The sequence below is a fragment of the Lygodium microphyllum genome, chromosome 26 (assembly GCF_053477565.2).
Source record: "Lygodium microphyllum isolate KBCC chromosome 26, Lygodium_microphyllum_v1.1.10, whole genome shotgun sequence".
Taxonomy (NCBI): domain Eukaryota; kingdom Viridiplantae; phylum Streptophyta; class Polypodiopsida; order Schizaeales; family Lygodiaceae; genus Lygodium; species Lygodium microphyllum.
In genome coordinates, this window is record NC_141160.1 from 121272506 (window position 1) to 121299128 (window position 26623).

Here is a 26623-nt window from a genome sequence, read left to right on the forward strand (position 1 = left end):
ATTTGCTTCGGTGTGTCGGGGTCAATACATGACTATGCATACAACCATAGACACTCTATCTTCAAAAAGCCAAGTCGTAGATTGCATTCCCTACTTGTAACCAGCAAACACAATATAACTGCATTAATTTCCAACTCCAAACTTCAGTTTTCAGTAGTATTTAATGCTTGTCTTAATGCTCCAAACATTCCCCACACATATCCCAAGCCATACATTTGATAGGGATTAATCAATGTCATGTAATGCTTCAGGCAAAGACAATGCTTGCTACTCACAGACTTGTGATAGTTTTCAACCTGAGAAAGGATTCCGAATCTAAATGTTTTTACCTCCAACCTTCAGCTCCAAGACTCAAGAGTCAATACATATGTCCTTTAGGGTGTATATCTACTTCAATGAGTGTTCATGTGTATGTTAGAGAGCTTCAACCTCTAACCAAAGCCATGCATATGCTATATGCTATCTATGTACAACAGCTCAAGTCTTTTCCCAGATCTGTATACATTTATTTCAATTTATATCTCTTTCCCCAGCCAAGCATTGGCATGTCAAGCCTTCAAAGTATCATCTAATGTATGCATACAAGCATTAGACCACACCATAATCACCTTATGTGATGGATTGCAATCAATAGAGGTAGCATGAAAAATAGGCACAATCACATTGACAGGTCTAGAGGTTGCTACTGCTGCTGCTCATGTAGTTGATGATGGATGACAAATGCACCCTTATAAGTGCTAAAAGAAGCCTTAGCAAGCTCCCAAAAAAGCTATAGCAACCACTTGAGCAATGAGAGACAAGAAGAACCAATGCCTACCTTTCCAATGAACAATGGCAGCATGCCTGTCTTCATGGAACCTAGATCTTCACTTTCTCTAGGTCTTCTTCACTCCCTCCTGCTCTAGAGAGAGCCCACCTAACAGGGCTCTAATACGGAGATAGAGAGTGGAGAGGAACCATGAGCTTTAGCTCATCTTCATTATCTTCACATTATTCATTACTTGACTACTATTGAAAAAGAGACTACAATAGGTTTTACACTAACCATAATGTAACTATGGTTAGATCAAGTCTATACCGACTTATTCAATGTCACACACATATACAACTGTATCTAGCTAGTGTCGGTCAGTCACACAGACATAAAGAGATATGGGTGGAATGAAAATTTTCTAATGGCTAGTAGATATGATGGTGGTCCTATGAGTAATAGTGAAGATTCACATGTGAGTGTCATATAGAAAATAGGACGGTGTAGTTCTAATAGTGTGTGGATGAGCTAGAGATGCCCAAAGCGATTTTGTGTGTGCCTAAGTAGGGGCAAGGTTTTGCTTACCGCAAGGCATACCTATGCATGAGTTGAGATGGGGTGCTACTAATGAGTGGGCCTATTCTAGGTGTAGGATGGATACATATGCCTAGAGGGATGATATTTATGACTAGGGACTCCTATTGTACCTAGGCAAAAAGAATTAGGAACCTAGGGATACTATGGCGAGGGTTGTGTGGATACATATGCCTAGAGGGATGATGGTTATGACTAGGGACTCCTATAGTACCTAGGCAAAAGGAATTAGGAATCTAGGGATACTATGTTGAGGGTTGTGTATGGGGGAGAGTTCTAGTGTATACCCCAATGTATGTTGACTTTGTAACCACATAAGGTCCCTACTTGATGGTCTATACTAAGGATTCTATTACTTTAGGTGATGGATGCATCTATGTTTGTATTGAAGGTAGTAGTTTCCAAACATTGAAGGCATGTGTGGTCATGAAGTCCCTAAGCCCACTTTGAAAAATAGGTTGTCCAAAAATGTGGAATAACTAAAAGGCAAGAGAATGCATTGGTGACATGTAGGTGTCTTGTGGAAGATGCAAACCATACATTTATTAAAGAGTTAGAGGAGAGCCTCAAATTTGAAGATGAAGGCTAAGAAAAAGTGCGCCATAATGATGACCACTTTTGATTGGATTCTCAATAAAATTCAAAATTTGCAAAGCTAGGTGCTTATTAAAGAGTTGCAAAAAGAGGCTTCGACATGCAACAAAAGTTAAATGTGGCTAGAGGAGAGCTATAGGTAGCAAAGTGGACTTATGAAAGAATTGTAGAGCAGATGACATTGAGTGATGATTTTTTGCAGAACACCATGCACATGCGGAGTCTTTGTATATTAATGGGTTAAGAGTAGTACACCCTACTACAATTGAGAATCATGTAGCCCCTAGCAACTTGCTCCTTGACATTTCATGGTACTATGCATTAGGTAGAGGTGTTAGTGTTCTTTTTGCTTTTGTACCAAGTATATATATGTATGCTGATCTTATTATGCATTTTCTATGAAACTATGTGTTTTTGGCCTAGGCTTAAACTTGGATGCTTTGGATGCTGTGTTTAGGCCTTACATGCAGACATATCACATGTTGTGTGCATCACATCACTTCTTTGATTCCAAATTATGTGTAGCCCATTTATGCAATGAAAGCATGAGTTCTGACTAGATGATTGCAATGGGTTTCGGCCCCCGTATAGGTATCTATTTGAGTTTGTAACTCTTTTACTAGAGTCTCATATACTTTTCACAATTCGAATTTAGTCCTCTTTTCATGCAATTTTAGTACTTTGTAGTTAAATAGTAAGTGAGCAATGTTCACTACAACTTTTTCGGTCTAGTTTCTCACACTTTTCACTCAATTACTCTTTTATTATGAGCTTTTTAGTTTGTAGATGTGACCACTATCATGCAATTCCATTAGCCACTCTTTCAGTACTTCTCAATATTAGGTTGGAACTTGTTTCACTACTAGTGTATTAGAAGTCATTAGTACTAGTATGTAATAGTATTTGCTCTGAGTAACAAAGGTTCGTACTACAAAAAATTGGTATCTCCTCCCCCCAAAAATAAGGGGGAGGGGAGTGAGACTTGCCTCCAAATATTAGCCTCTTTAGTACTACAACTACTATGATCTAAGCAATTATTAGTTCTATGTTTGTCATATCTAGTTTTTAGTACTAAAATAGTCCTAAAAAAGAAGCCACTTAAGTATTAAGAAATGTGTACTATTTAGTACAAAGGTTAGTACTCTTTAAGCTATATCCTTCTTTAGTGCCATCTTGCATGGTACTGTGGTAATATGATATTGTCACGTTACTAATTGACAATATTGGTACTAAATTCCCTTTCATAATGAAAGTAATATATTAGTTTTACTCTTAAATAAGTAGCTTTCCTAAAGAGACTTGTTAGTGCTACGATTCCATTGTGTTTGCTATGACTAATATTTTATTTGCTCAATGATGTTGATATAGCTATTTTAGTGGTAACACGTTGTTGTGTTCCTAATTGCTTGTAGTTGTTGTCATAGGTGCTTTTGATCTTGTTGAATATGTAGCCCCTAGAAGTATTCACATGTTGCAACGTGAGGGAGAAGCAAGTAGAGGTATGTATGGTTCTGCAAAAGGCTCATTTACAAAGCTTAAGAAGGTGACGAATACCCCCACACAGGCCCTTGATATAGTAAGGACATGGGATAAGAAATGGGCTTAAAAAATCTATGGTTTGGATATTGCTAATGATGTAGAAGACTCCTACAATGAAGAGGACTGTAAGCAGAAAGCCTTGAGCAATCAAATAGAGCTTTTAAGCTCTGAGAAGCATACTAATCAAAGGTGTCCAAATGAGGTGCACGGTGGACCTCCTCTTCCATAAGGGTAATTTAAATGAACATGGCAATTTGAAGTGCATGCCTCAATTGATGCATGTAGGGTGGATCCACCATCCTAATGCAAGTATAGATTTAAATATGGCATGTTTCTTTACACGTAATTTAATTTGACTCAGGTTGAGCTACCATTGAGGTTTTCCACGAGGGTATGTTCAATGTGCAAGGGATTGCCCTCTCAAAAAAAGAAACATGGAACAGAAGCTATACAACCAGAGAAAGTTTAGCAAGGAATGTATCTTTCATTTGGTTTAGTGTTAAATTATATGCCTATGTCATGTATCGTATCTATTTTTGTTGGGCTTTGTCACTTGGTAATCTAGATGATAAAATAGAGGCTAAAGTGTTATCAAACTGGAGTAGGAGTGGGAGCTGCTCTCCATCAAGAGGCCTAGAAGGATGAGGCTATTGTTTAGGAGCAGAAGGTTGCTATCGCATCCCCCAAGGACACTACCATGGAGCATGAGGAGGCACCCACTGCCAATGAGATACATGAGGAGGGCAATGTTGAGGAGCATACTGAGGATGCTACTGCTGAGGAGCATGAGGAGTATGCACCCCAATCCCATGGTGACAATCTTAAACTATCTAGCTTATTTCCTCTTGGGTTTAAGAAGTGAAAGATTCATCACCTTCCAAGCCATATTACTTCTAAGCATGTAAACGTGTCTAAAACTAGATCCTAGAGCTCTAAATGACCATATCAGCATGTAAACGTGTCTAAAACTAAATCCTAAAGGTGCTTTAAATGAGCATATCCATTGTTTTCCCCTTTGCCTATGAACGTTGTATTGTCGTTTGCCCATGAATGCTTTGCATTTTATGTAATGCACCTTATCTTTTAATATTGAGCAATGAGTAGAGTTCTTTTGTCATATTGCAATCTCACAGTGAGTCTGTTAAGGGGACTTCATTTGTATGAATGTGTAGTTCAATGGGTCTTTGAACTCTTTCATTTATCTAGTACCCTTTTTGTATCCAACTAATAAAAATGAAATGTGTATTTAGGAGAATGCTCATCATTGATTGCTACAATATGTTTGCTTGTTATTGATGTTAATGGAGTCACGATGAAGAGATGGTACTAGCGGGCTCCGCCCTACATGCATCAGGATGGTGGAGTCCTCCACAGATTCGACAAGCATGTTATATCACTAAGGCCCCAATTGGTCCAATTTCTTACATAGTTGGAGATTGATTTTGATGTGGGGATTTAGAACAACATGAACCCCAAGAACATGTTGCCCATTGTTTATTTAATGGAGAAGCAACTAGTAGCAGTTGGTTTAGGCCTCCACTTCAAATTCAGCTTGTCCCAAGATGACTGTGTGCAACAGTCACCCATCTAACACCCGAAGTGAACTAATGAGCTTTTGCTACTAAAGTTGTTCTTTGCACTTCTAAGTAAGGGCATTCATGTGGACATTTAGCATGCATTGCTCATGGATGACACACCATTTAAGGCATGCCTGAATCCAATGGGAACAACTTGTGTCAGCACGTATCATTGTCATTGCACTGACACAGATTTGTTGGAGACATTATTGCCATACTTGCAGAATTTGAAGGATTTTGCAAGAAATAGGGAATCATGAGGCAATATATATGTGCCTACACTCCACAACAAAATGGAATGGAGGAGAGGAGGAATAGAGTGATAGTGGAGCATGCAAGAGCCATGCTCAAGAAAGAAAATCTTTCAAATATCTATTCGGCTAAAGCAATTAACACCTTAGTCTATCTTATGAACAGGAGACCCATAGAAGCTCTCAATAAGCTCACTCTAGAGGAAGTATATTCAAGTGTCAAACCCAAAGTCTCTCATTTGAAAGTTTTAGATGAGAAGAGCAAAAAGTTGGATGGAAAATTTGAGTGACCCTTGTTCTAAAGGTTACATGGTTTGCTTAATATAGAGAAGAGGAGAAAGCTAGATGAAAAAGCTGAGATATGTGTGTTTACTAGTTATTATGACTCTCATTCTAAAGGTTACATGGGTTGGTTAATCTAGATTCAAGAAACATTTATATCTCTAGAGATGTGATGTTTGATGAAAATGCCACATGGTTCAAAGACAACTCAACTATCATGAAATCCTAAACGAAGATGGTGACAACCCCTCATTCTCAAAGATCCTCAAGAGATTCCTTATTCACTCAAGAAAGTGACCAAGGGAGTCTTGTATTGCAACAAATAGATAGTCATGTATCACATAGGGTACTGGCATAATATAAGAGGATACAACACCAACGTTAACAAGACCTATAAGGGTAAGGTTCATAACTCAAAGGCTAACCTATATATCACATCTTGCAACCCAACACTCAACCTTTATGGTGGCTAAGGTCTCAAACATTAAAGATCCCCAAAGTTATGAAGAAGCAATTATAAACCAATAGTGGATTTTAGCCATGGAAGAGAGTACAATGCCCTCTTAAAGAATGATACATGGGAGCTTATAGACCTACTTGAAGCAAAGAAGGCCATACGAAGAAAATGGGTATATAAAGTCAAGGCCAATCCAAATAGCTCTATTGAAAAACATAAGGCAAGGTCATGTGCCAAGGGATTCGCTCAACTCTATGGAGAAGACTATGATGAAACCTTCAATTGTAAAAATGAAAATAGTGAAAATGATCATAGCTCTAACTACTCATGGATGGACTCTTCATCAAATGGATGTGACTCAATGGAGACTTGCAAAAAGAGGTATACATGTATTGGCCCTAAGGCTATGTGGATCCTACTTATCCATACCAAGTTTGGAAATTAAAGAAGTCATTATATAGTCTCAAATAAGCTCCCAGAGCTTGGTACAACAAGATTGTTACTTTTCTCACCACATGGATTTCATAATAGTGTTGTAGATCCTATTCTTTACATAATCCTTTATGAAAGGAAATATGCTTAAGATATTTTGAAGAGGTTTCACATGGACAATTGTAAACCAACATCCATATCAATGGAAAGTAATCTCAAGCTTACCAAAGGTTATGAATCCAAGATGATGAACTCTCACACATATAGAAAGTTAGTTGGAAGCCTAATCTTCTTTACAATCACAAGACTAAACATTTCATATTCTATGAGTGTTGTAAGACAATTTGAGGAGATACCAAGGCAATCACATTGAATGGCAACCAAGAGGATTCTCATGTGTATACCAAATGGACACTAGATCATGGTTTGTTTTATGACGCTAACTCTCCTATGAAGCTATATGCATACACAGATGTTGATTGGGCTAGAAACATTGAAGATAGAAGGTCTAGATTAGGCTATATCTACTCATTTAGGAATGGTTCTATTGGTTGGTCCAGCCCACAATTGTTCTTCCATTCATAAAGGTTGAATATACAGAGGAGCAATCGGTGTTACTTTGAAGCTATACAATTAAGAAGGATGCTTGAAGACATAGGTATTGACATCCTAAGTGCCATAGAGATTTTTTTGACCACCTCTCTAGTATCCCTTACAAACAACCCAATTGTATGTGCTAGAATCAAGCACATAGAGGTTCATTACTATTTTGCTAGAGGGAGAAGGTTCTTGAAGGTGAAGTCAGACTTATTCATTGCTCCACACATGAGCAAATACTACTATATTTACCAAACCCCTCAATCCAAAGAAGTTCCACATCTTTAAAAGGAAGCTTGGTGTTGGCAAGTGTAAATCTGCACTTGAGGGGGATGTTGAAGAAGTTGAAGATATGATACCTTACCGTGAGATGTGTAAACATGAAGGCATGGTAGAATAGCATCATGGTAAGTTACCTTAGGTATCTACTTGGCTAATTTACCACCTTAACCATGGATCTCCCATGGAATGTTCCGAGTTTTTTCGCCTAGGTTTTCCTGAGTCTGCCTCGCAATGGAACGTTCGCGACTGAACCCACTAGGATCGACCTAAAATCTAGGTTCCTAGTGGCCAAGGTCTCCTGATAGCCTTCTAGCATCAGGTCCTGGACATCCTACTTTACACAGAGATACCCAAGCCAAAGTAGATCCATGCCGCACTTGGTTCAAAGAGAATGGAAAACGAGAGGGATGCACCGCTCAACCTCTCTACCCATAGGGCATAGTCCCATTTCGGTCCCCTAAAATGGCATGAATCAAGGTTCTAACCCAACAATACCTAAGGGTTCTAACCTAAAATGGCATGAATCAGGGTTCTAACCTAACAATACCTAAGGGTCGAATGATGGTAAAACCTTCTGAGAAGCCTCCCAATTCTCTGGGACCACCTTGTCGTAGGATGGACCTGTCGGGGGTTTTGTCCACCCGCTTTCCTTAATAGCTTTAGTTTTCTAATTAGGTCTTGTCACATTTATGTGTGACATTCAAAATTAGCTTCCTTAATTAGGACTTTTAGGGAATGGGATTTGTTCAGGTAATTTATGGCATAGATACAAATACAGAGTAAGTTGTCCTTTTGATTAACAGGCTCCTTAACTTATCTTCAAGTTAATCTTTGTCTCCTTCCCATACATGAGAAATTATATATTCCCTTCTGTCCAATAGAAGTACCCGGTCCAAATCACATGGCATCATAATTTCCATTGAGTATCTAGAATAGGATCTTCCAATGCCCTAGATGTTGGGCTCACGGCAGTCTACAACTCCATTCCGGACTAGGAAAGGGGTGTCCAGAGCTCCAACTGACCCTAAGTGACCTAGGAGAGACACAACTTTCGTGATTGGCCTTTTCACCACTCGACCTTTGGCCAAGTGCCCTCTTGGGTTGAAACGCGGCGTGACCTTGGAGATGATCCACCCACGCAAAATATCCTTCCTTAATTAATCCAATTAAGAATCAAGCACAATCAAGGCAATTAGCCTAATATCATCTTCCAAGAAAACAGTCCTTTATTCCCATGCCAACTTGTCATCATAGACCCCTGCCATGCATTTACCATCAAGCACAAGCACTTGGCATAATCATCCAAATCGCATCCCAACAATCAATTGAATGAAAAATCATTTAGGGCATTGTTTGATCAACCAACAAAGTAATGGTACTCTTTTCCAAATATTGCAAGAATAGTTGCGATAACCTTTCCATTACGTACTTGCTCTCCCCCTTGGGATGTAAGAGATTCCATGCAAAATTTACTTAACACACACTTCTTTCGGCTAAGGCATATGTTTCAGTTTCAAGCATTGTACAAGACATAAGTTCTATTAATCACCTACATTGATCGATAACCCAGCCTTCTTCCCAACAAGTACAAAAGCATTGGTCTTTCCATTGTCGACTTAGGGTTTCCTAATCCTTGAGCTCTTCGCTTGCCCTAGGGTGGTTGTTGCATCTAGGCCAAACCTAAATAGGATTGATAAACATAGTCGCTATTGGACAGGTCTCAAGGCGTCTTAATTCTAATCCTTATGAGCGTTGTTTGTGTTAGCTACGCATTAGAGTTTTTGAGATTGAATTACCTCTAGGATAGCTTACTTACCATGTGATTTGTCAAGCGTGCAAGTTCAACGTACTTTCAGTGTGGTAAAATACTTAACTATTATTTTCCAGAAAAAGAGATTCGACAACACCTTGGAACCTTATATGTCGTTCATGCTACGTATGGATTTGTCAAATAGCATCCAGATGCACTTTGTAAACTCCACCTTTCCAATACATGAAATGGAATTTATCCTTTTCGAAGACATATTCTCATGTAGCATAGTATGGGGCCTAACGTTGTCGAACAGAGTTTGCATGGGGGGGTTCATGAAAGTCACTCGCCACAAGGACTTTTAGCAAGATGGGAGCAAAAGAATATGAAGAGTACTCAAGTCAAGATAATGCATGGAGTGAAAGAATAGTTAGGATTCTTATTCGAACAATTTCATACAAAGATTTCATGGATTTCTTGGTTGCTACACACAATGAATAGAATAGATGAAGTTCAATGAATCAATTCACAAGATAACTTCAAAGTTTAAGAGCATAATTTATCATGAATATTGAAGTGTTTTTGATAGTGTTGATAGGCGCTTCCAAGTAATAAGGTTCTGTCACCAAAACCTTTTAAAGGTTTGATTATTGCAACACGGTTGTCACTCCTCTTCCATGCACCATAACTGGTTAGAATGCTCTTCATCAAACTGTGTCTTCTTCTCTCGAGTAGTTTCTCTCTCTTCTTGCAACCCATATTATATAGTTTCCCACTAATACTCATCAACCTTGTAGTTCTTTTTGATCCTCTAAAAGCTCCAAATTTTCCCTTATTTGCGTAACTTGATGTTTATGTGGATTTAGCTTGCTCCAATTTGTGGCTTAATCATGATTCATACTCTGTTGTTCCACATGGATATGGTTTTTGTAACGAGTGAAATCATGATGTCAACGTTACGGCAGATGGCGAGGTGAAATCATGCTGTCAGCATTCCAAGGGTAATGACAGTAGTGCCGCCATTGTCTTATCATCTTCGTCTTCTCGTCGTCTTCCTCAAGTGCGTCACCTTTTGCATGCTTTTTGTCCACCTTCAATTCTCCCAGCGGCGTTTTCTTCGGCTCTCAATGGCATGTTGTCAATGCCCCCCCCTTCGACTGCAGGTTGACGTTCCTTTCAGCTCCCTGCAGCACTTTGTCATCGCAGCAGCTCGCTAAACTTGTCTTCGTCTTCGTCACTTCGTATGTTGATGTCACACACTCGACCTTTGTCGCTTCCATAGTTTACTTCTTCATCTCCTGCAGCGGCTCGCCGTCGTTGTTGCGTCACCTTGTGTCCGTTTGTAGTACAACAGCTTCGTCACTCCATAGTCCCGTTTTCTCCTCTTTCTTCTTCTATCCTCCTTCTCGGCTTCTCCTCACCACCTTCATTTATAATCAGTGCCACTTTTAAAAAATCACACGGTCACACATGAAAGCCATGCTTTTTGGTTTCAGATTGAATCCTATAATTTGATTTTTATAGCATGCTTTTATTAATTTCTCCAATTGTCACTGGCCTATTGTCATCATTGACTATGTCAATCATGCTGCCTCCACCAATATTACCCTGATTTTGTTAGTAGTGTAATTCTCTTGGCAAGCTTCTTCTTCTAAGACTGCCCATCAGTCGTTCCTTTGTAGGAGTTCAACCTTATCACCCTTTAAAAAATTTGTCATAATCATGTACATATCATACAATAGCCTAATGTTTTAGAGAACCTAATAACCAAGACTGTTGCACTAAGGGTGATCAGATTTAATCAAGGTTTAAGTTCCTCACAATGCATTTTTGTAGACCGAATGCTCTGGTTACAAAGCATGTGTAGCATGTTGAAGTTTGACTAAGGATTATCCATGGGTATAAAAAATTCTTCCATTACTCAAAGTGTAATAGCAAGATTGCGATGATAATTTATATCTTAATAGATACCAAGAGAGGCCATTATCCAAGATATGTGTAATCTCAATGAGCTTTGTCAATACCGAATGTATGTTTTATCTTCACAGCATGTTTCCACCATCTTCACAAAGAATGCAAGTGTCGAATGTAGCAATACTCCACTTAAATCTCCATAATATGAGCAGATAACTTTTAGCTTTCATGGACTGCTAAATATTGATCCAATTTTTCTTACAAAGAGTCATATCATCTGCATTGGCAACATCCGATTTACAATCTTTTCCTCAAGTTCTCGGGTCTTCAAAACGGAAACCTTCATGTGAATCGATTTTCCATGCATTGTGCCATATCAAGAACATGCTTTGGAAAAGAACTTCGTCCAATAACTCATGCAGTTTGCAATTTAGAATCCATGCTATGCAATCAATCGAGCGATGTTTCCACACAAAAAATTATGAATGCATTGAAGAAATTGTGCCTAGCCTAACTACATGTGCTCATGCGTCATGCAAATGCAAACAAAGAGTTACACACAACGAAAAATAAATCCCTAATGACGCTGACTAATGTGATCAATTTCTTGGCAAAAAACTCCGCCCTCAGATTTGCAGTGGTGGACGCACAGTGTCACGACATCGGCCCCCTCCAATCCTGCACATCCTTCGAATGGGCCACAACTACCCATCCTTATCACCGCCAAGCTCAACAGTCAATGCAATGTCTTCATCTTCTTTAAAAGCATATGCAATGTCCATGTCTTCATCTTCATCATCTCTGGCTTAAGTCCAACATAAATCGCTTCATCCAACTCCTCAATTGCATAGGTTGCATCATCTCTTCTCTTGAATAGTTTGATTCTCTTCCCTACAATCAAAATTTGCAAGGTCGTACTATCAAGCTCTGCTAAGGAATATGTAGCATTGTCATGGACATGCTTCACTAAATAGGGCCCAAACCATCGTCTGGAAACCTTGCAAATATCACTTTACTGATTGTCTAGACAACTGTCATAGACCAACACCCAATCTCCTTCCTTAATCTCTTTAGGTCTCAATCTGTGTCTGCTATCAAAGTGGTCTTTGTTGCGAATCCTAGCCTCTTTGAGATTTTGAATTGCATCTCTCAATATCTTCAGGTCTTCTCTCCAATTGACAAATATGAAGAGTCAAAAGTTCTTCTCTAGTCATCTCTTCTTGTTGCCATGGTAAAGCACTCCAAGAAAGTGTACAAGTCTCTGTAGGCATGACTGGATTTTGCCCATACATCAACTGAGCTAGCATATATCATGTAGTCACACTATGAGTAGTGTGATCAACCCATAAGGCATAAGGCAACAACCTATAGGCTACTCCCAAACTCGTCCACCACATGCTTTGGCCAAGGCTTTCACAATAGGTGGATGGCCTCTTTCGCTCTTCCCGTTGCCTTCTGGATTATATGCCGAAGTCAAAGCAAGTTCAATGCCAAGGCAAGAGAAAAACTCCCTAGCCTCATTAGCATCCAACTCACCTCTATCTGCAGTAACTTTTCCAATACATCCATACCTGCAAATAACATCCTCCAATAGAAACTTACAAACCACTGAAGTAGACTTCATCCGTAATGCTCTTCCTTCCACTTGATTTGTGAGATCTTCTCATGCAAACAATATAGTGCATTTTCCATAAACCAATAGGCATAGTAATCAAATTAAGAACCCACTTGTAATGAATACATAGCAGGTAGGTAGGATGAAGCTCATCTCTATGCCTCACTGAAGAGAACAATTGACAATCAGGGCATGTCTCAACAAATTGTGAGATATATCTGTACATGCCTCCCTACCAAGAGCACTCTTTGATCTTCTCATAGGTTGCCCAAACAGCTTGATGCCCAGCCCAAAGACTTTCATGGAATTCTTTCATGATCTGCATCTCTCAAGCTCTATCATAGACAACTCTCAATGGTTGTCCTCCTCGCTTTCATGGATGCTTCCAAAGTAGCCCACTTCGCAAGAAGAAACCATAAGCTTTTCTCCTAATCTTCTTGAAGTCTGCATCATTCCATCCATCTTGTCTAGACATGGTACTCAAATAACATCCAATCTGTAAATACTCTCATGTATACAAAGTCTCATCAAAGATTTCCAAAGCACACACATGACAAATATGAGTAGCATGCATGGCTGGAAGATTAGCCCCATCATCAGCATCATAATGCAAGAAAAATCCATATCATCATACCTCACTCGTGAAAGCATATCGACTACTAGGTTTTCTTTGCCTGCTATGTGCCTAAACTCGGGATTCATGGATTTTATGTACCCAATCCACCTAAGCATGGCAATATCTAGAGTAGAACAACTCGTGATCATGCCTAGAAGAGACAAACAATCAGTCTCAACCACCACATCAGTACAATGAAGTACTCTCTGTCATTCTTGAGAGCTGTGACAACTCCCAAGAGTTCTCTCTTAACCTGTGAATACCTACGTTGCCACTTGTTTAGGACTTTGGCCCCAAACTGAATAGCGTACCTATTCCCATCTACATCATCTTGGCCAACAACCCATCCAATGCCGATAGGACTAGTATCAACAGTAAGAACAATAGGTCTCCCACACTCATAATCTTCCTTTCGAAGAGTTAGAGCAACTCTCAATAATTTCTTCAATTTCTGCATGGCTTTAGTATGTTTTATCTCCCAAGAAAAACATTGCCCTTTTCTCAAGAGCTAGTAGAGATCATCTACAATATGAGCAAAATGAGGAATCAAAATAAGATAAAACACACAAGCTCCAAGAAACCTGCAAACCTCCAAAGTAGAGGAGCAAGTCTCAACAATCTTCTCTATGACATCAAGCTTCACAGGAGAAGACTTTCTACCATAATATCCACACATATGTCCAACAATCAAAACTTCTCTCGCTCCAAAAATAGACTTCCACCCCGATAAGGTCAAATTCACTTCCTCCAGTTTGCAAAGAATCCTCTCAACATCTCTAATATGTGAAACCACAAAGAATCTGCATCCATGATCGTCTAAAGAATCATCTTTTTCTTCTTCCAAGCAACCCTTGATAGGTAAATCATCAATGAAAGGCATAGTAAGCTCAAGAATAAAATCTCATAGAACCTTGTTCATCCCATTCATCATATGGGCAAATGAATCCGAAGCTCCTTGCGAAAGCGTACACATTCAGATAAGGCCTAAAGGTGTCTTCATCGTAGTCAAATCTCTGCTCTCAAGGGCAAGCTAGAACTAATCATATCCGAATTAAAGATCACCAACAAAAGCTTTAGCGAACTCATCCACAATAGGTCATGCACCAACATTTCGAATAGTGACCTTGTTTACTGGATGTAGGTCTTGTATGAATCTGAGTGTCCCATTCTTCTTAGGAACTGTGAACCATCTGTTGGAATATGAAGCTCAAGATGGCTCTAGAATCCCCATCCTGATCTGCCAATTCAAAAGCTCTACCAATTTGGGCAAGTGAGCCCTTGGTATAGGAATAGGCCATAGATTCCAAGGGACATGCAAAATTGTAAAAATATCCATAGGCGTCACAACCCTAGGATCAATGCATCCAATCTCATGTGGAAAGAAAACAAAAGCTTTTTCATGTTTGCATAATATCTCTTCAAAACATATTATCTCTTTAGGAAGTGGAAAATCTTCGGTTCCAATCTTCATCTCTTTCAATGCCTTAGCTGAAAACTTATGTCCGATACTTGTAGGATCTCGTAAAGCAGGTTGCGTAGCAGCTCTCCTAATCATCTCATCACTGTCCAAAGGTAGCGGTCTTGCCATTGGTCTAACCTTCTTGTCAAATGTATTATATTGAATTTTGGCTTCATTGCTACAACCTGCAAATTTCAACCTTCGATGGAAATACCATGGTAAACACAAATTTTGCTGTGTATAAACAACAACATCCAACTCTCTTTGCTTAAATATGTTAGTAAGGAATACTTTTTGCTCAGAATCCTCAGCACCCAAATTCTTTTAAAGCATGAAATCAACAATTTCACAATACATTGCCAGTGAATGGCGTTGTAAGACATATGACAACCCTTGATTGTTAGCATTTACCAATACCGAAAGTTCTTCCATGGTATCTGAGCATGAAAGGCCATCATAGAGACCATCTATCCGGTCTTCTTCCTGCAAAACACCTGCAAATCATCAATTCTTTTTCTTTTCTTTTTACATACTACATGGCAGGTCTAGGCATATCAGAAATATACTGAAAACACAAAGTACTTTCAGTGGATACACCATAAACACATGAGGAAAAACTACTGCTGCTGGGAGGTGAGAGCTTTCCCTGACTTGTACCACCATCGTCTCGCAAGACAATGGTACCTAGCAAAAATCCGGCTCTCGTGCTGGAAGAGGGGAATCCCTCAAGGAATCCTTATTTCGCTGATGGTTGATACAAACGGTCATGAACTGGATAGCTCTCTTTCCATCCTTGTGCATAAGCAGACCCATCATCCAAAACCTTAGTCTCCATCCGAGACTCAGCAAATGGATGCCCCAAAATAATATGATAAGAACAAGAGTTCTACACAAAGAAATGATAAGACTCACCCACATCTCCAATAGAAATTTTCAGGTTTGGACAAGCAACATACAAATCTCCTGCAGTGTTGTTGGCCGAACGCATGCGCCAACCATGATCCACATAACCTAGCCATCTACCAGTATCATATAAACCTCGCACTATGACATTAATCTCGGAGCCATGATTCAAAAGAGCAACATAAGGAGTCTTAGTCTCACCAAGCTTGACTACAATTTTTGTAGTCTCACGATCCCAGTGACTTCGAGAAAAATGGCTATGAGGCACTAATCTAGGAGTATATTCACTCTCATCATATTGTATGGGCTGAAGTAAAGGATGAAGAGACTTCTTGGATTGCATACATAGAGCTCCATCTGTAGACTCCTCAATAGTATCTTCTTCAGAATCAATCTCCTCAATCTGCAACCTATAGAGAATAGCCTCAGCAAATAGCGAAAGCCTCTTGATGGATCATATTCTATGTTGGCTCTTCAATAACTTGTTGTTTTCTTTTTATGATGTTGATGATAACATCATAAAATTCTCTTTGGCCAATCCCCAAGACTTATCCAAGAGTAAATTCAATTTTGCAATTAAGAATTTGATCCTCAAGTACCTTTTTCAAGTCCGTGATCATCTCGATGTCGGATAGCAACTTGAATCCAGGTTGCTTTTTTAGCTTCGAATCCTTTGTCTTTGGGGCCCTTTGATCTTCTTATAATTTTGGCTTTTGTACGTCTGTCATATTTTGCTCTGGTCTTGAAGAAGAAGGCTAAAGAATTGGCTCACTTCTCCTAGTCACCCTCTTTGATCCTTCAGGTTGATCATTATCTCTTTTCCGCTTTTCTTCAACAAGCGCTTCAAATCCTTGAGGTTTTGCGATGTAAGTATAGATAGAAAATACATCTTCGCAATCATTCCATCTGGTCCCTTTTCTGATTGCATCCCCCCCCTATGGTTGAAAGTTCAGATGGTGAAGCTTTACCCTTCTTTTTTGCATGCAGTGCATAGGACCATAAAGGATATTTGTCCTTCGGCAACTGCTCCAATTGAAGACGATAGGCAGCAGCTTCTCTTGCCACCTCTTGCATCACATAAGAAGAGCACAAAAGAAACTCCTCTAATAATTTCATCATACCTCTTTTGCCAAATTTTGGTTTAATTGGTCGCTTTGTGTCTCCGAAACATATCATCATGTCCTTCCAGACCACCAACTTTAGCCTTTTCGCCTCTTCAAAGTCTTGATAGTCCTTCCGCTCATGGTCCGGACTATCACACCACATGCAACGACGAATACGATCATTTTTGGAAGAATTCATATGAGTAGAAGAGGATGGGGCAGAAATTGGAGCTGGGTTAAGTGGTTGCTAATCTCTTTTGGTCATCTTAAATTGAAGATCTTTCAAGTTTTTTGAAATTTCTTCCACCATGTATTCGACAGTCGGTTTTGCAGATGGTCTAACAACTGCAGCAGGAATAGGCATATAAGCAAGCATAAACACAGGATGAGAAGTAGGAGAATAAGTGGAAGGAGCAACAGGAGAAGTCGAGGAAGGAGAAGCCATTGCTAGAGGTGTTTACATGCCGTTTTGCAAGCGAGCCTTTCATCTCTCAATGTGGAAACCACATCAACAGTAACTTGCCAATCCGTCTTTAATCCCATAGGCTGTGTACGGTCTTCAAGAAGCTCTCCCAACTCGTCCTAAAGTGCAGGATTAGCCACTTGCAAGAATAAGTCCACTTTCTCCGAGTTTAGGGCTCTTTGCTCATGTGCATCCAACTGGTTGTAACGTTCTTCAAACTTGCGCAATAACTCGGAAGCAACAAGTCCTTTGTTGGGTTGATAGACCCACTCTCTGAATGTCTTCCACGTAGCAATACCATAATCCTTTAGAAAATATTCATCTTTGAGCATCTTCTTGAAGACATTCTAGTTTGAGACTTGCACAAACAAATCAATCACTCTAACCCACAAAGCAGGCGTGACAAGCCATAAGAAATAGTTGCTCCAGTTGGTAGGAACTCCGAAGAAGCGCATTTGGCTTTCAAAAGCTTTAAGATAGGCTGAGACATTCCGGCCATCAAATAATTTGTGCTCACTTACCACGTCCTCGATTGCTCTGGTTGCACCATGCATATGCTCTTGTTCTTGATGTAGCATTCATTGTTGAACCAATTGTCGCTGATGTAACTGTTGTTGCTGCTGCATAGACAACTACATCTGCTGATTCTGCATCATAATGGCTGAAGAAAGAGTTTGTAATAAAATTTTCATCTCATCGATCGAAAAGGAAGAAGCACTCGATGATGAAGTGGGTGGAGTATTCGAAGAGTCTCCCATCTCGACAATAAGAAGCGACACTTTCACGTCGGATTCACTAGATGTCACACAGAGTTCGCGCGGGGGGGTTCGTGAAAGTCGCTCGCCACAAGGACTTTTAGCAAGATGGGAGCAAAAAAATATGATGAGTACTTAAGTCAAGATAATTACATGGAGTGAAAGAATACTTAGGATTCTTATTCGAACAATTTCATACAAAGATTTCATAGATTTCTTGGTTGCTACACACAAGGGATAGAATAGATGAAGTTCAATGAATCAATTCATAAGATAACTTCAAAGTTTAAGAGAATAATTTATTATGAATATTGAAGTGTTTTTGATAGTGTAGATAGGCGCTTTCAAGTAATAAGGTTCTGTCACCAAAACCTTTCAAAGGTTTGATTATTGCAGCACGGTTGTCACTCCTCTTCCATGCACCATAACTGGTCAGAATTGTCTTCATCAAACTATGCCTTCTTCTCTCGAGTAGTTTGTCTATCTTCTTGCAACCCATATTATATAGTTTGCCACTAATACTCATCAGCCTTGTAGTTCTTTTTTATCCTTCAAAAGCTCCAAATTTTCCCTTCTTTGCATAACTTGATGTTTATGTGGATCTAGCTTGCTCCAATTCGTGGCTTAATCATGATTCATACTCTGTTCTTCCACATGGATATGGTTTTTGTAACGAGCGTTAGGAATTTTGAAATTAAAATGACTAAATTCCAACGAGACTGGGAAAAAGAGCAATGAAGATAGTTTGTTGATAAGCAATGAGATGGCGAACAAGCTGGCATTACGACAGATGGCGGGGTGAAATCATGTTGTCAGCATTCCGAGGGTAATGATTGTAGTGCTGCCGTTGTCTTATCATCATCGTCTTCCTCAACTGTGTCACTTTTGCATGCTTTTCGTCCACCTTCAATTCTCCCATCGGCGTTTTCTTCGGCTGTCAGTGGCATGTTGTCAATGCTCCCCCCTTCGACTATAGGTTGACGTTCCTTTCAGCTCCCTGTAGCAATTTGTCATCGCAGCAGCTCGCTAAACTTCTTCTCATCTTCGTCTTCGTCACTTCTTATGTTGATGTCGCACACTTAGCCTTCGTCGCTTCCATAGTTTACTTCGTTGTCTCCTGCAGTGGCCACTTTTTCATCTTCGACATCATTTTCTTTGGTCGCCGTCGCCGACTTTATTCCCAGAACTCGCCGTCGTCGTTGTGTCACCTTGCGTCCGTTTGTATTGCAACAGCTTCGTCATTCTACAATCTCGTTTTCTCCTCTTTAGCACCGTATTGGGGAATATAGGAATTTCCCATAAGTTTGGGACACGTGGTCAAATCTTTGGATTTGTTGAACACTATAACTCCAAATCACGTGCTCTATAGCTCAATAGATTCTAATTTTCAAGCTCTTTCCAATGATAGGTCACATCATATGGTTTTAAGAAACTTATGGGCATGCTATCCGGCGTCACCTTTTTAGTATTCAAAAATGGGAATTGGGAGATTCCCAAACTTACTAATATTATGTTATTTCTTCTTCCGTCCTCCTTCTCGGCTTCTCCTCACCACCTTCATTTATAAACAGCGCCACTTTAAAAAAATCATGTGATCACACCGGAAAGCCATGTTTTTCTGTTTTAGATTGAAGCCCGTTCGATTTTTATAGCATGCTTTTATTAATTTATCCAATCGTCACTGGCCTGCTGTCATCATTGACTATGTCAATCATGCCACCTCCACCAATATTACCCCGATTTTGTTAGTAGCGCAATTTTCTTGGCAAGCTTCTTCTTCTAAGACTGCCCATCAATCGTTCCTTTGTAGAAGTTCAGTCTTATCACCCTTTTAAAAAATTGTCATAATCATATATATATCATACAATAGCCTAATGTTTTAAAGAACCTAATAACCAAGATTGTTGCACTAAGGGTGATCAGATTTAATCAGGGTTTAAGTTCCTCACAAGGCACTTTTGTAGACTGGATGTTCTGGTTACAAAGCATGTGCAGCATGTTGAAGTTTGACTAAGGACTATCCATGGGAATAGAACATTCTTCCATTACTCAAAGTGTAATAGCAAGATTGTGATGATAATTTATATCTTAATAGATACCAAGAGAGACCATTATCCAAGATATGTGTAATCTCGATGAGCTTTTTCAATACCGAATGTATGTTTTATCTTCATAGCAAGTTTCCACATTTTCACAAAGAATGCAAGTGTCGGATGTAGCAATACTTCACTTAAATCTCCATAATATGAGTGGATAACTTTTAGCTTTCATGGACTGCTAAATATTGATCCAATTTTGCTTATGAAGAGTCATATCATCTGCATTGGCAACATCCGATTTACAATCTTTTCCTCAAGTCCTCGAGTCTTTAAAACCGAAACCTTCATGTGAACCAATTTTCCATGCATTGTGCCCTATCAAGAACATGCTTTGGAAAAGAACTTCGTGCCCAATCACTCATGCAATTTGCAAATTAGAATCCATGCTTTGCAATCAATCGAGTGATGTTTCCACACAAAAAATTATGAATGCATTGAAGAAATTGTGCCTAGCCTAACTACATGTGCTCGTACGTCATGCAGACGCAAACAAAGAGTTACATACAACGGAAAATAAATCCCTAATGACACTGACTAATGTGATCAATTTCTTGGCAGAAAACTCCGCCCTCAGATTTGCAGTGGTGTATGCACAGCGTCACGACAACGTACTTCATGCAAGAATCAAAACAATCATTCATCAATTTGGAAATACGTTACTTACGACTGGTACCACAGTTGGATGGGCAATGATATTCCCGCTCGAGGCTGACGTTGTGGGATTGCCATCCACGTGTGACATCTTCCACTTGGGGGCCATTCTCTGTCTTCGTCTCCCTTAGGCGCGAGTTGTACAAGACTTCCGCATCTTGTGCGTGATTAGTAGGGCCAATTGGGGAGAGAATTGAGTTTGCAAGTGGTGAATAATCTCACAAGACAGGTATAGGTTTGCGGCAATGGGGAAAAAGATGAGTGTGGCCACCCTCTTCGGAGGGGAAGAGAAAGAGTGCCTCTCCCTCTCTCTCTCTTTGTGTTTCCCTCTTTTTCTTCTTTCTCTCCCTCTTTTTCTTCTTCTTCTTCTTCTCTTCTTCTTCTCCTCTCTCTCTCCCTCTTTCTTCTTTTCCCTCTCTCTCTCTTCTCTCCTCTCTCTCTCTATCTCTCTCTCTCTCTCTCTCTCTCTCACGGCAACAACAGGTCAAGGCCTCCTCGAAGGCTTCCTATCAACCTTCCGATTGGGGGCGGGGGGGGGGGGGGGGGGGGGGGGGGGGGGGGATGGTGTATTATTGGAGGCGAAGTGAAGTGGTGGTGTGGTGGTGGTTTCCCCCACCCACTACTTGTTGGACTGCTACCTGTGGCCTCTCCCTTGTTGTTAACGGTTGCCCCCCTTCTTGTCATCATCATCGCCAGCTTCCCTTCCTCCTTGTTAACTTCACTCCCTCCCTCATTATTGACCAGTTCTTTTCATTTAATTTTAAGGGGGGGTGTTCGTATGGGGGGTATTACAATTATATACATAGAGCATGGTATGCATAGGTTTTTTTTGGCTTGCCAAAGGCTAGGCACTAAGGATTTATTTTGTTCCTAAGTTTTACTTGAAGCAAATTTATATTTAGAATGATAATTGTTTTAAAAGTCTTATTGGTTCAATGTTTAAATCATATAATAGAAAGCAAAAATGACATGCACATGCAACACACACACACACACACACTCTCTCTCTCTCTCTCTCTCTCTCTCTCTCTCTCTCTCTCTACCACACAATTGAGCATGGGATCAACCACCACCATTGATGAACAACCAACATGGATATGTTGTAGTAGAGCTTCATCTTCAAGGAAATCTCCTTGAATAGAGCATTGGCACGTAATTGAGTGAGACACCCATGTTCACCCAGGAGGAGAGGCCCAAACACCCTTACCATAGACAAATTAGAGCTATCAAATACCACAAAAGACAAATGCCAAGGCACCTCAACCACACAAAGCTATATTTCCATTTGAGGAAGCTCCTTCATCATTGGGGAAAACAACATTTCTATATATATATTTTTCTCCTCTTTCTTAGTACTATCACTTACATTTGCACCATACATATATTCTTATAGAGACCTCACATCTAGTCTCATAGGCACATCTTTTATCTTTTAAGATGAGAGACACAATTCTTTGTATGTTTCTAGTGTAATCTCATAGGCCACATTGGCCTTTTAGAGACATTAATACACACACATTCTCTCTCTCTCCATTTGTGATACACTTAATCATAGATAAGAGTACATATATGCACATGCAAACATACATAAATAGCTTTACTTACAAGAAAATATTTCGAGATGTGCATGTGTACACAAACTAAGAGCACAATGTTATTTAAGACATTCATCTTCACTCTCAAACATCTATCCCCCATTTACGCGTGCACACACGTCGCATTTTATTCATGGAGTAAATCACCAAACTTAATTCCGACAAAATAATCTATGGAGCAAGTTAAAAAAGGGCCTTAACATGCTTTATCAAGCAACTTCCAAAGCAGCCTCAATATTGGCTAGGCATTATCAGCCATTTTAGAGCTTTACCACATTGCTATCTGGAGTTTGTCTCTATGTATTATCATTGGCATTCTCTTTTGTTGATGCAGTCATGTAATTCTTTCAACCTTACACTAACCTTTGAACTAACCTTTCAGCCTAGCCTCGCTGTCCAGCCATCCAACACCCACCCTCATTACAACAGGAACTGCAAGCAGACTCGCTCGACATTCTCTAAGTCGATCAATGCAAAGTCACCTTATGGGGCACGTCTCGAGGGCTTCGACCTTAGTCATTGGCTGCATCCACTCAATGGACGTCTGTCGGTTAACGCACTCATCAGGTGGTGATTCACAGTCATAAACATGAAGTGGACTACATTGCGAGCTTCATGTCAGGTTCCCCAGTCAACTGATGGGCTGTTCCACACTGCCTCCCTTAAATTGCAGCACATCTGAGTCGTAGTCAGAAACCTGCATTTACCGGTTTAATTCTCATGCAGTCAATTGCCAGAACTGCTTGCCATTCTTCTAGACAGATCTGTCTCGTTGCCATGGTGATGTTGCAGTGCTGGATCCACTGTGACATTGCTCACTCTAATGGCCTAGTCTCAGCAGCAGGTTGTAACAATGTCGATGATGCACTTTCCAGAAGTTCTACAGCCCAAAACCAACAGGGTAGGCATCTTGGGAGTGGGATTGTCAAACAGGGCTTGTGGGTTGTTACAGCTGTGTGACTTGCTTATACAATCCTGTAAAGCCTCCTAAAGAAGTCCCAAATGACTCCTGTCTGTTGCTAAAAAGGGTATGATAGGAACAACACCTTTTGAGAATGGCTGCAGAGATAAATCTCCACTCTACACATGAATAACCATTCAGCCAAAGATCCATGGCGCGCACAATATCTTTGAGGTTCATGTCAGGAGTAATGTCACACGCAAGTCTTCACTTCAACATTTGTGCTCTTTGTGCAGAAGCATCAAAACACAAATGGAATTTGCCATGTCGTCGATGATGATGATGATTTAAAATAAGCTCTCGCTAGGAAATGATAAAGAGCCAAACATGGCCATTGCCAAGTCCAGACATGATATTACAACCATAGAGTTATCACCAAGCAGATATCACATTTATTGAATTCAAACATATCATACACACTGAGTGCTGACACTAACTGCCAATACTGGAACAGATGACAGCCAATCCATTGAGGTTCAATAAAAACTATTCTTTGTATTCTCATAACTTAATTGAAGTTCTCGAGCAGTTTCGAGACAAGCTTCAACATGTACATACAAATAGGCTTCGGAAACTACAGATTTGTTGCAGAATATTCAACATATAATTTTCTAGGATCTCATATTTGTACATAGCGTGGGCTTTGTTCAGCTTCCATTAGCTTTTAATTATCCTACAGGCAAACATAGAAATTCAACCTTTGAGGTAAGAACTTTTGGCCTCTACATAAGACAGCACATTCAAAATCAGTTACCCAGGATATCCACATTTTGTGATGTCAAGTTGCTCTCCTGGAAAGCTATTGATCTTGACATCGCAGCAGGATTCAAATGGCGTGTCTGGCCAAGCGAATCCTCAGCTTCCTTGCCCTCCCCCTTGGACTGCAAGTCCCTGAAAATTCCGCCAGAAGCAAGTGAACTGGATCTGTTCTCGATACCCAGAGTTGTCCAAATAGAACTCCGTGCAGCTTCCCCTGGATCACCAATCCTTAGGGTCTTCGGGACCACAAGGGGAGTCCCTTTATCCCCATCAGATTCTGCATCTTCGCGATGACGCTTTCCCATTGCAGGATTTGCAAGGAATGGATTAGCTGCCGCTGCAGCAGCTGCTGCCGCTGCCGCTGCTGCAGCGGCTGCAGCAGCAGCTGGTGCCCATGGTGCAGTCCAGTTTGCACCCCAGCAAGCAGGTGATGCCCAAAGTGGATTCTGCATCAAGGGCCAGGGAATGCCAGCTGCCCACAGGCTCCCTAAAGCTCCAGCCCATGGGGGCTGAAATCCAGCTGGAAGTGCTTGAGAAGGATTGGTACCAGTGCCATTTCCAGGAGAGGTTGTAGCTCCCTGTGTGGAGGCTTGTGCAGGAGTAGCTGATGGGGCAGTGCCCCATCCCATGTTACCAGGATATGTCCAGGGACCGCCCATGAAAGAGAATGGAGTTCCAGCTGCCCAAGCAAAAGCTGCATCAGGATTAGTTGGCGGTGGGTAAACAGAACTACAACCAGGTTTGGGCTCAGCTGCCACAGGCTTGGCTGCTTCTGTGACAGGTGCCTGAGAGTGCATGGGAATGGGCATGTAATCTCCACCTCTGGCACCAGCTTGCCACCCAGCCGGTGCGGAAGTTTCCTGCAAAGTACTATTGGTGCTCGCAAAGGGCTTTTGGTCCTGTAATTGGATTCCATCAGGGATCTTCATGTCAGAGGCCACCAACAAGCCTGCATCCACCTTAGAGCTCGACAATCCCTGCCCATGGAAAAATTCTGGCTTGAAGCCTTGATGCAAAACTTCCGCTCTGCTTGGTTTGATTGTCGTCGCGCCTGTGCTGCCATAGAGTGGGCTATCTTGCCCAAAATTGAGGACTGTGCTAGAAGGACTGTCTAGAGAAGTAAGAGAGCACACATCCAGCGGCAACAAGCATCTTGAAGGAGCAGAAAGGGAGGGACCTGATTTCATGTGCTTGTTCATCCCCACAGATGAAGGTGAAAGGAGCTGCTGTGCACATTCAGGAGGGTCAGCTCTTACCACAAGCCCCTCAGAGGATACCATACCTCTATGATGAGCAGTAGAATGCTTGTTCTTCCTGCGGCCAGCTCCTACAGGCACGTTCCGAAGAGTACCGCCTGCAGTCCAATATCGTTGGCAATTCTTGCAGAAGTGGCGTGGCTGGTTGACGTTATAGTTGTTAAAGTAGCAGAACTTGGTGTCGAGGCTCTCACAGCGAGGGCAAGGAATAGGTTTGTCAGGCTTCTTGGGGGTCTTATTATCATCTACATGACTGTCTTCGTCCTGTCCATCCTCGTCTCCTTCCTCGATCTTCCCTTTTTCCCCATCACCAAGGTCTTGAATGGCTGCGACATCAATATGCGTTGGAGTGCAAGGCCGGTCACGGCCATGATTCTTCAAAGGTGCACCTACGACTTGGATATTAGGCTTCTCTTCAGCACATCCATCATTGCTGCCAGAGGAGCTGCCCAGCTCCTCAGGCACAGAGCTGTGGTCATTGGATTCAGCAGCATCATCGGCACCTTCCTGCTAGAAATGGTGACTTTTTAGTTCATAGCCTTCCAGAGAATCATGAAAAAGGGCCTTTTTTTCAGAGAAAACAGAGCATCAGTGATTCACAGGACTGCCATGAAAGAACATATAAAACAAGCACTTTAGGCAAACCTGGATGGAGTGGGAAGACACAACCCCGCTCACTTCTGTGGATTTCCTATCTTCGATGTCCTTCACAATCGTGCTCGCTTCTGCTGATTTCCTTTCTTCGCCGTCCTTCTTCGGACAAGCTTCTGCATTGGAAGAGGACACAGGAATGGTCCTTCCAAAGAGCTTGAAGGCAGGGTCGAATCCATTGAAGCCCTCGTCTGTAACGGCGGACATGGCTGCAAAAAATAGAAGACAATCCAGGGATCCAAGATACACAAAAAGAAAGGGGAAGGGGGTGGGGGTGGGGGGGATGAAAAGACCTGAGCTTTGAATAAACTCAGGAAGAAGGGAAGCCGGCTATGGCGCTGTAACAGGGGACATCGGAAATCGAGGAGGGAAGGGGGAAAGAGAGGCGTTGAGAGGTGGGTAATGATTGCAGCAAGGAAAGAGAGGTGGGTTCGAGAGGGGAGGTCGATTGGAGGAAGAGAAAGGATGGGTTTGGGCGGGGTGGGGGGGGGGAACCTCAGAAGGAAGAGCCGATAATGGAGGAGGAGGAGAGGAGAAGGAAGGAGAAGACGATGATGATGAAGAAGAAGATGAAGGGATGGAGATGTGAATATGATAGAGGGGAAAAGGTAAAGGCTTTTTGTTTTTTGGGGTTGGGAAAAAGGGGGGGCACTTTCCACGTTCTACTTTCTTTCTCGCATTCACCTTCCTCTCCAGTTGTTTGGTATGGCTTTTTGA

General features: G+C 41.0%; 1 protein-coding gene across 2 annotated transcripts; it reads right to left on the reverse strand.

Annotated features, from left to right (window-relative positions):
* Window positions 1-23709: 23709 nt before the first annotated feature.
* Window positions 23710-26407, reverse strand: LOC148013751 (uncharacterized). 2 transcript variants are annotated; one of them, XM_087667982.1, is made up of 3 exons: window positions 25901-26407; window positions 23995-25762; window positions 23710-23913 (listed from the first exon to the last, which is right to left on the reverse strand). In XM_087667982.1, exons 1-3 carry the CDS (start codon window positions 26111-26113, stop codon window positions 23909-23911), a joined length of 1986 nt encoding a protein of 661 aa, XP_087524108.1. In that variant the 5' UTR covers window positions 26114-26407; the 3' UTR covers window positions 23710-23908. The 2 variants fall into 2 exon arrangements, with proteins under 2 accessions (XP_087524108.1, XP_087524107.1); XM_087667981.1 differs by having other exon boundaries at window positions 23710-25762; window positions 25901-26406.
* Between the last annotated feature and the right edge of the window lie 216 nt (window positions 26408-26623).